The 10,613-nt window shown below is 40.3% G+C and overlaps 1 protein-coding gene across 3 annotated transcripts; it reads left to right on the plus strand.

The window, feature by feature from the left end:
• The first annotated feature begins 1,310 nt into the window (after positions 1-1,310).
• Positions 1,311-10,524, plus strand: hdx (highly divergent homeobox). Of its 3 annotated transcripts, none has more exons than XM_061834476.1 (11): positions 1,311-1,465; positions 2,152-2,297; positions 2,836-2,982; positions 3,092-4,246; positions 4,318-4,368; positions 6,823-6,969; positions 7,624-7,822; positions 7,910-7,986; positions 9,599-9,697; positions 9,843-9,965; positions 10,048-10,524. In XM_061834476.1, the coding sequence occupies exons 2-11, from the start codon at positions 2,232-2,234 to the stop codon at positions 10,300-10,302; spliced, it is 2,319 nt and encodes a 772-aa protein (XP_061690460.1). In that variant the 5' UTR covers positions 1,311-1,465; positions 2,152-2,231; the 3' UTR covers positions 10,303-10,524. The 3 variants fall into 3 exon arrangements, with proteins under 3 accessions (XP_061690460.1, XP_061690461.1, XP_061690462.1); XM_061834477.1 differs by having other exon boundaries at positions 1,322-1,552; XM_061834478.1 differs by lacking the exon at positions 1,311-1,465 and having other exon boundaries at positions 1,560-2,297.
• Positions 10,525-10,613: the final 89 nt, after the last annotated feature.

Raw genomic sequence — 10,613 nt, forward strand, 5'->3', positions numbered from 1 at the left:
TGTCTTTTTAGTGATACATCAGAAACAGGAAAAGATAAAACATTATTTGTGTAAACAGTTTTTAAATGTTCACTATAGCAAATTGAAATTGTATATATGGCCAACCTCATAAAAAAGCCTCGGCAAGGTTGGCAGCATCCCGGCATTCCTCACGGCCCATGCAGGTTGTAAATTGTTCCCCTTTTATTACCCGTGTTCAATAATGTACAGTGTGATGTCCGAGCTTGACTGTGGGTCGTAAAGGACATGAGTGTTGATCGGCGCTTGTGATGTTGGCAGGGCAAGGAACTATTGCAGATGAAAGAGCAGTGGGACATTTCATCTTGAACGTTGCCTCAAGTCAGTAACTGGTGAGCGGTATTGATGCCAGAGCACGTCCCACGGTCGACGTGAGGGGTCACATTTCAAAGCTCCAAAAGCATGAAAATGCCACACACTCACTAAAGCCTTCTTAGAAAACAGGCATGAAAGCACACATTAAAACAGGCACATGCTACAGTAGCCACACACGCACAATTAAACACATGGCTTGGATTTAAAACAGTTGAGACAGCGTACCGAGCATTTTTCTATATGTGACATGCAGGTGATGGTGTCCATCCACTCTGTTTTGGGACCTGTGGCAGGGCACCGTTCATTTTGGGAGGCAGATTACTACCTCATTCGGGGGCATGGATCATGTGTGCCGCCCCCACCCTACCATGACACCAACTCTGTGGGCGCCTTACCATCTCTGTGAGGCGGTAACGTGTTTTGAATGCTAATTGCGCAATAAAGAGCGTTCATTTATTTGTGTGACTCATCAGCACCACAATAATAGACAAGGTGTCCACAGTCTCTTAATAAATTATAAAGATGGCGAAAGCAATTAATGGGATATTTTTGGAAGATTTCTTCTGTGTTCTCTGTGGTTCTCAGTATTCAATCACAATGTATTTGTGTATTTCAGGTCACCTGGTCTGTCCATTAGTTCTAGTTCTGTTAAATAAATCCCTAAAAAGAGTCTACTACCTAAGAAAAAGTGTGTTTTTTTTTGTGTATTCAAACAAAATCAGATCCAATAATGTGTGTGATGTTGATTTTATCAGTTGTTTTGAGTTTTTCAAAAGAATAGTAACACGTGAGATATACCAACAACAGTAATGATTTCAGTGTACACTGTACTAAAAAGAAATAAATAAATGATAGTCAGTTAAGGAGGAAAGAACCGCTGCACTTGTGCTTTCATGTTGTTGTTCCAGGTCATCCATGCCAGGCTCCCTTCGCCAGAAAGTCAACGAGAGGCGGGGCCCACTCCGGATGTCACAACGATGATCTCGCGCTCCTATTGGCCCCCGTGCGTCGACACGTCACAATCATGATTAGAATTGATGATCGGACGGTCTGATTTCATTGTCTAGCAACGGAGACCGTGGGGGAGAAATCTGCTTGAATTTAGGAGCTTCGTCTGAATTGGACACAGCAAGTACCGACATAATTTCTGTTTTTGCTTTTCCGTTCTTTTCCGTTAGGTTTTTGTTGCCATCCACTCGAAACCAGGGTCTCCGGAATGGTAACGCCGCAGCTCGGGAAATCTCGGTTTTTTTAAGGAAAACTTTAGCTGCTGCTGTCCTCTTAGGACAGCAGCAGCTAATGCTAACTGGCTTCTGCTGTTCCAGACATGGCCGCTCGGGCCTGCAAGCTAACTACGTTTAAAGCTAGTGTTCCAATGTGTCGCTCACCGAGATTGTTTGCTGTGTCCCTGTCAGTGACCAATAAATAAATAAAATAAAATAAATACCCCCCAAAAATGGAGGTAGACGTTTGCGGAGTAGGAGATGTATTTCTCAATCCCCGTGGTAATTACGTCTGTTACGGTTAACGATGCTGATTGTGGCTATCCGCACTGAGCCTGCCAAAGTTAAAGCAGCTGGATGCTTATTGGTTGTACGGCAGTACATATGATTTTCGTTTGCGTTAATCTGAAACCTCTTGAGATGGCTTTACAGCGTTGCTCACTACTTTTTGTTATCATTATACCATGAACAACTCCTTGGATTCGTTCCCCTGATAGCTGGATGGATGGATACAACTTTGAATTTGAGAGACAACCAATATTTATCTTTCACATTAAACTTTACAGTTCTCTGCCTTGCTTAAATTTCCCAACAGTGAGCCAGGTGCACTGAGACAAGATGTGGAGGCGTGAGATGGTGACAACATAAAGCCATGGATGTTTTGCTGTGATCAGCATGGCAGCTCCATTCCCCTCCAGTAGCAGCATGGATTCATGGCCACAGAGGCGTGGCCTCCAGACAGTGAGTATAAAAACGCTTTTAGGAAGATTTGTACTGCTTACATGCAACCCTTCAACCCCCCAACCCCTCCCCTCATCCTTTTTTTTTTTTAACAAGTTTTTAAACCACTAAAACTCATAAAAGTAAGAGAAGCCAATACTGCTGTGGTTTTGGACTCCAGTCATGTATGCTGCCTTGCTATCACACTATAATAACTGCCTGGGATAGCTTAATAGTGTTGAGTGATAACAACCATGTATCCATCTTTATAAAAAAAAAGCCGCGCCATCTTAAACTGACATGTCAGAATAGCAGCTGTTATTAAAATCACATTTATTGGCCACATATGTTTAAAACACAAAATAATTTGTCTCCAGAAGTTGGAGTTTCTGTCGCACTACAGCAAACAATTCACTGTAACCAAACAATATAGCAAATTCTTGTTGGGCACAAAAGTAATGGAGTACATAAAGCAGCAAAAGTGAATTACTTATCAGTAAAATACGATATAGTTTACAGTTTGTTTCCTGTTATATTACAGTTTGTCATTGCTTCTTAGATGAACCTGCGGTCAGTATTCACAGTGGAACAACAGATGATCCTGGAGCGTTACTATGATAATGGGATGACCAATCAGAGCAAGGCTTGCTTCCAGTTAATACTGCAATGTGCTCAAGAGGCCAAACTTGACTTCAGCGTTGTGCGGGTAAGGATAACAAAATAATTTATTTCGTCCAAGTGCCTTCATTGAACTCAGTTCATGTCTGCAATGTTATTTTTTATTGTTACTAAACAAATGGTACCTTTCCCTACAGACATGGGTAGGTAATAAAAGACGGAAACTTGCCTCTAAGGGAGATCAGAATGGAGGCATGACTCATCCCTTACCTAGTCATGGACTTGCTGGGGGACTTTTGTCCAGTCACACACTATCTGGAGGAGCTTTGTCCAATCATGGGCTGTCTGTAGCAGCACTGCTCCCATCTGAAATCACTGCTGTGCGGAATATCCATAATCGTGCGCACCTTCTCCCTACATCAACCTCCTTCCCCTCTTTCTCGTCATCATCTTCCTCTGCTTCTTCTCCCTCTCCTCTTAGCAGCACGAACAACAACAACAATAGTGACATCATCCACACCAGTATCTACTCCAACCCTCGCCTCCAGCCAAAACTAACAGGGCCCCTACGTTCAGAATCTGAGGTCTCAGCACTCCCTCCCTGCTCCTTAATCAGCCAAGCTGTGCAGACCAAAACCAACTCTAGCTCCTCATCTCTTCACTCTAAGCTTGTGTCACTCTCGCATAACCTGCCTCCTCTCACATCTGCCTCTGCATCTCTGGTCTTCACTGCTGGAAGGGACATGAAAACAACTTTGTCCCTCAAAGAGGTAGGATTGACTGGAGGGGTAAGGGTAGCAGGTCTACCTCCCAGCTGGAGTCGACCATTTGGTAATGCACAGACTCAGCCATGGTCAGCTTCCCCTCAGTCCCAGGCTCAACTTCAGCCCAGAGCTGAGACCAATCCACAAGAACCACCTGCTGCTCCACACAAGACCCGACTGTCCCTTCCACTCAAAAACTTGAATCCTACCTCAGAGCAGACATCCGGCAGCCAACAGGTATTCATCTCAGTAGAAAGAGGTGAAGGCATCAGAATTAAACCTGGACTAGGTTGTACTCTAAAAGGCCATGAGATACAGAGGCCAGTTTCTCGCACTTTGGATACCATTTATAACTTTTCCATTGCAATGGAAACCGCAGATGAAGAAGATGAGTGGCTAAGGGAAGAAGAACTGGCAAATATGGCTGCTCAGAATAACATGCATCAGGAGCAGACGCCATCACTGGCAAAAGGTAGCCAATCAATGACGACGACCTCCTCCCAAAATCTGCTGCTTGATAGCAACTCAGCTCAACAGGGCAGCTCCTCTTTCACACAAACCTCAATTTTTGGGGAAGCCAGCTCACAGGTAAGGGAGGTTAAGTCAACCATCTGAGTGAATGGGAAACCCAAGACTTACGGGGGTTTTCTTTGTTGCAGACTCCAATCAGTGCTGCCACTTGGGTTATCAGCAACTCCAGAAAAAGAACAGTGAGTCCCGTTGTGCCAATTCCAGTGCCAGAGTGCAGCATACACTCAATGGACACTTCATTAGGTATACCAGCATACTGTAGTTCCTCAAATAGTGGCCAGAAATAATATAATGGTAATATTTTTATTTTTCCAAAAATTTAATGTAGGAATTTTGTATAACCCTATTAGACCATTGTAATGTAGCCAGTGTGGACCCTACCACAATGTGCCATAAGAAATCATCGGGGTTTCTGTGGGAAATTATCCAGTTTCACTCATCAAATATTATTATTTGTCAAGAAAAACTATTTTTGTACACGTCTGTGCACACGGTGTGTACTGAAAGGCAGAGGAAATAAATTGGGGATGGAAAGTATTCGGACCCCTTTACATTTTTACTTTTTCTTATAATGCAGCTATTTGATCATCCTTCTTTTCCTCTCTCATTATTGTACAGACAGTCCCCCAGAGTTTTTGCAGATTTAGAAAATGAAAAACTGCAATCTTACACAGCCATCAGTTTTTTTAAAAGATAGAATTGAAGCACAGTTTTTCACATCCTCTGGGATGCCTCTTTGAAGATCGTCTGTCAGATTGAATGGTAAATGTTGGTGGACAGCCATTTTCAGGTCTCTCCAGAAATGCTCAATTGCATTGAAGTCAGGGCTTTGGCTGGGCCACCCAAGAACCATCACAGTTATTCTGAAGCGCTCCATTATTTTAGCTAGGTGCTTAGGGTCGTTGTCTTGTTGGAAGACGAAGCTTTGGAAAAGGTTCTGATCGTCCCAGACATCTTCCAGTTATTGATTATGGAAGCCAGGAAACTCAAGTCCAGCAGACACAATGCTGTTTCTTAGCTCTTCAGGCAGTTCCTTTGACCTCATGATTCACATTTTCTCTGAATATGCGCTATAACCTGTAAGGTTGTATTGAGACAGGTGTGTGGTTCCAATGAGTATAATCAAACAGCTGGAATGGACGTGTTGAACCATCTCAAGGATGATCAGAAGAAATTGACAGCACTTGAGTTTAAGATGAATGTCGCAGCAAAGCGTCTGAATACTTATGGCTGTGCGATATTTCAATTTTTCTTTTTTAACAAATCAGTTTTTTATCCTGTCAATATGGGGTGCTGTGTGTATATTGAGGGGGTGGGGGAATTAATTTAAATGATTTTAGCAAATGGCTGGAATATAATGGTGAAAATTTTAAGGGGTTCTGAATACTTTGTGTGCCCATTGTATGTGTTCCTCTTGTAAGTATGAGTATCAATTATTATTTTGGTATTCATACTTTTTGATAAAATTTTGTTTGTGGTGTGGCATGAGGTTTAGGTGTCTTGAGTCAATAAAGTTTTGAAAACTGAAAAGTATGTAATGTAAGGTTTATGCCACAGGTGCTAAAAATTAACAACTCTGCTCTTTGGCCAATTTTTTGGATTAGTTTCGGTAATGGTTAATTTAAAAGGATGTAGTCACTTTAGACCAAATGATAGTTTATAATACACTTTCAGAAATAAAATTACAAAACATTTCTTTATTAGAATTTCTGATTTACAATAAATTTATAGCATTCCTGAACAGAAGCATTTACTTGTTAAATGCTCTGTTTGACTCATTTCTGACTTCTCAGAGGAGCCCAGTGAGTTAAAAATTGTAAAATGGTCATATTTAAAAGAAATAGAAGACATCTGTATTGAAACGTTGATGCTTCATGGTCTCTTTATGACAGGGGTCTAATATATTAGTTAATCACCACACAGAGGCTCCCAAATACCACCCCAACCTTGTTGCAATTGATGCCTTTCCCTGTCTGCATTTCATTAGCGCCCCTGGCCACTATTTGTGAAAATACAGTAATATAATGAGATCAAGTAAAGCTCTGTCTAATAAATTCTTTCTGAAAATGCTCAAGTTTCAGTGACTGTTGGTTTAAAACGTGGTTACAGTTGGATAGAACTGCTCCAACTAGTACTGAACTGTTAGTATTATTTTTATTCAGAGGGACAAAATTAGTTGAAAGTTTTATTGGGAAGAACTTCTACATTTTTCATCTCGCTGATGGTGTTAAGCAAGTTGGATATTGTTGTCTTTTGTAAGGGCAGATTTGTTTTTTTTTTTTCAATCTTCATACAGATTGGCTTTACAAGTTTAATTAACATGACCAGGGATGTATGTGTTCAAGAGAAGGAAAAGAGTATTGGAGAATATTATGTATTAAAATGTATCATGGCGTGTCATTATTTTCTTTAACTACTTGCGCTGATGAAGAATTGAAACTACTTCTTCGTGGTAATTTTTGAACAGTAGCCACACTTTTTTCAGAGACGTCAGACTTCTTTTCTGTTTGTGCAATGGAGACAACTTTTTGAAATGTTATCTCAAACTGTATCCTTTCTGATGTTTTCTAGGCTTGTGTCTGGTTTCTAAAAATAGATTGTGCTTATCATCTTTGTGTTCATTGTCTGTTCAGTTGCAGGATCGGACCCAGTTCAGTGATGGGGATATCATTCAATTAAAGCGCTACTGGGACAGGGGCATGACCAGTCTGGGCTCAGTGTGCAGGGAAAAGATCACTGCTGCAGCAAACCAGCTCAATGTAGACACTGAAATAGTTAAGGTAAAAACTACTCAGTGTAAAACTAAATCAATGATGCTTTTTTTTTTCTGCTGATAAATATTTTCGCAGAAGTAGGCATTTCTTACTTTGTGGTGCTTTGAAGGACAACTGAGCATAAAAAGTAGTTGCAAAACAGCACAATTGTTTCATGCATCATGTTTGCATAAAATCAAGTGAACAGGTCCTCGTTACAGCTTTCATGTTCCAAAGTCAAGATTTGTTGTACACTGTATCAAAAACAAGATAACATCATAGTTTGGTTTGGGTCTAGATATCTGATCAAGTTATCAAACTTTTAAAGTATCATTCCAAATTTTTATTACACTCGGAAAGTTTCAAACCATGGTTGGTACTTTTGAGTTATGACTGTTAGTAAATATTGACAAATTAGATCCTCAAGAACAATGGACTTTAACGCCACCTACAGGGCACAAGTGTTAAGCCTTGTTGCTGATTGCCAAGGGTACATTAGTTTAAAACTGTTAATCCAGTAGATAACATGGTTTTGTATAATATATAATATAATAGAACATAATGTCTTTTTTAAGAATATTAAATGCTTTATAATTAAGCTTTATTCACGTTATAGTATGTTTGTATTCTACTGAGAGTGATGTCACATACCACTGTGTTTCATTTGTACCTGGATGGCAGACATGGATCAGCAACAGACGAAGAAAGTACCGTCTCATGGGTATTGAAATACCCCCGCCTAAAGGTGGGCCTGCTGTATTCACAAATACAAGCTCCCCCAGAGGTGAATCTCCTGTGGCGTTTAGCCCTGAAGATCGTCTCAGAACACCAGAACTCGGAGATGACCTAAATGATGGGGTATCTCTCTGCCTCTCTGAAGGTGTGACCTCTGATGCAACACTCACATCATCGTTTACCTCTCTCTGAACTGCGCAACTCTGTGTTAATGCAGCTGTCTCGCTTCCAGATAGCACCATTGACTCACAGCACAGAGATGAAAATGGAACAGTTGTGACTGTTGCTGCACCACTGGCTAATAATGTGGTTTGTCTCCTTTTTACTACATTTAGATTCTTTACAAATACTGTATTTATGAATTTATATACAGTTGGGTGCAGAAAGAATTTAGACCCCCTTAGATTTTTCACGCTAATATTGCAGCAATTTGCTAAAATAATTGTTCCTCATTAACATACACACATCACCCCATATTGACAGAAAAAAAAGAATAATTAAGCTCTTTTTAGAGTTATCAAAAAAGAAATACTGAAATATCACACATTAAGACCTTTTGCTGTGACACATATTTAACTCACCTACTGTCTATTTCTTCTGGTCATACTTGAGATGGTTCCACGACTTCATTGGAATCCAGCTGTGTTTGATTATACTGTTTGGACTTTATTAGGAAAGCCACACACCTGTCTAAATAAGCCCTTACAGGTCACAGTGCATGTCAGCGTAAATGAGAATTATGAGGTTAAGGGAACTGCCTGAAGAACTCAGAGACAGAACTGTGGCAAGACACAGATCTGACTAAGGTTACAAAAACTTTTTGTTGCGCTAAAGGTTCTTAAAAGCAAAGTTGCCTTTATGTTCATTAAATGGAAGACATTTGGGATGGCCAGAACCCTTCATAGAGCTGGCCGTCTGTCCAAGCTGAGCAATCGGGTCAAGAAGACTCTTGGTGAAAGAGGTAACGAAGAGCCCAAACCTCGCTGTGGCTGGTGCTAGAGATGCAGTCTAGAGATGGAAGAAAGTCAACCATTACTGCAGCCCTCCACCAGTCAGGGCTTTATGGCACAGTGACCTGACGGAAGCCTCTCCTCAGTGCAAGACACATGAAGTTTGCTAAAAAAAAAACACCTGAAGGACTCCAAGATGATGAGAAATAAGATTCACCAGTCTGATGAGACCAAGATAGAACCTTAATTCTAAGCGTTATGTGTTGATAAATCCAGGCACTGCTCATCACCTATCCATTACAGTCAGTGACTCAGTGCCTTATTGAGTGCCCAAGCCAGAGTCCGGACTTAAACCCAATTGAGCATTTCTGAAGAGACCTGAAAATGACTGTTCACCTTCTAACCTGACAGAACTGTGAAGGGTCTGCAAGGAGAAATGGCAGAGGATCTCCAATTTCTGATGTGGAAAAACTTGTTGCATCATTCCCAAAAAGACTCATGGGTGTATTAGGTCAAAAGGGTGTTTCTACTAAATACTGGGCAAAGAGTATGAATACTTATGGCTATGATTTTTGTTTTTTATTTTTATTATTAATCTGCAAAAATTTCAACAATCTTTTGTTTTATTCCCGCTATTGGGGTGCTCTGTGTACATTGAATCAAGAAAAAAATAACTTCAATGATTTTAGCAAATGACTTCAACATAACGAGTGAAAAATTTAAGTTGGTCTCAATCCTTTCTGGACCCAGTGTGGTTTTGATATTCAGAGGCAGTCTGAGTATGCTTTGTGGCTGTTTACATCTCTAGTATTACTGTCTATTATTGTTGGGCAACGTTTTTAAAGTCATTATTCACTCCTGCAAAAATGTACTTAATGTATAATGTAAAGTAATATTGTTAACTGAGCATAGTATTATAATCGTGCAATGTTTTGATGACTTGACTAACATTTAGTTGTTTTTCTTTATAGAAGATTGAAGTAATCGATGGTGATGTGGAGGATGATGACAATGAGGGTGAAATAGTGCCCCTAGATCTCGAACAGATGCAAAGCCTGCTTGAATTCAAGGTAAGTACATTTACACCAAGACTTTGCATTTGTGTGTGTGTGTGTGTGTGTTCTCATTTGAGCCAATGAAAAGTGTCTCTGAATAATCCTTGTGCTGCCAACTGAAATCACTTAAACTCGAGGTTTTTGTTTTGGAACCTTTCAGCATGAGGAAGTGCAGTTCTTGGAAAATGAGCTAGAGAACCAAAAACAAAAATATCTGGACCTTGCAAGCTTTACAAAGAGGCTGCTTAGCGCTGTGAGGAATAAAGATGTGGAAAAACAGCAGGTACCTTCAACAGTATGTTTAATTTGAATACCAACCTGAACTTGGTAACCATTTGTTGATTAGTATTTCATTGTATGGTCAGGAACTCATTGCCAGTCTACCTCAGCCATTGGACCAGGTGTGGGACATGACAAAGGATAGAGGAACTCTGCCTGATGTTGTGTCTGAAGAAAAGTCCTCCAACTACCACATTACCATGACGAATAGTGTTGAGTGTATGCAGGAGCCAGAAAACGAAGGTTCTCCACGTATGAACATTAAAGAACACCGTTGCATTAAAGTTACTGAGCCCTCTGCATCAGAGGAGCAAATGCAAGGTGTGCAAGAACACGAGTGACTATTTATATACCAACTTCTGCACAATGTTCCCAGATGCTACACAAAACCTATTTTAAACAGTAGTTACAAGCATTACAAACATGGTCCATTCTCAGTGCCTGTGGATTGAAGCTTCACAATGACTATTTGATTTGGCTCACTCAATTCATTTTTATCGCATTTGATTTTCCTTGTTATGGTCAAGTTTTGAGAAAAGAATAAATAACTACAGACTAACTTGTGACTGTTTCTCACTCATCAATAACTAAATATACAGCAGCTAAGAGTATAGTACAGTCATCCTACTGTAGCGGCAAGATTCAGCATCAC

Source organism: Syngnathoides biaculeatus, chromosome 11 (genome assembly GCF_019802595.1).
Source record: "Syngnathoides biaculeatus isolate LvHL_M chromosome 11, ASM1980259v1, whole genome shotgun sequence".
Taxonomy (NCBI): Eukaryota; Metazoa; Chordata; class Actinopteri; order Syngnathiformes; family Syngnathidae; genus Syngnathoides; species Syngnathoides biaculeatus.

Excerpts from the sequence above, each read along its gene's own strand:
- hdx (XM_061834476.1), top strand. The coding sequence starts at position 2,232 with ATGGCAGCTCCATTCCCCTCCAGTAGCAGCATGGATTCATGGCCACAG. Across the intron at positions 6,970-7,623 it reads TAGACACTGAAATAGTTAAG|ACATGGATCAGCAACAGACG; the intron begins GTAAAAACTACT and ends CCTGGATGGCAG. Across the intron at positions 7,823-7,909 it reads ATCTCTCTGCCTCTCTGAAG|ATAGCACCATTGACTCACAG; the intron begins GTGTGACCTCTG and ends TCTCGCTTCCAG.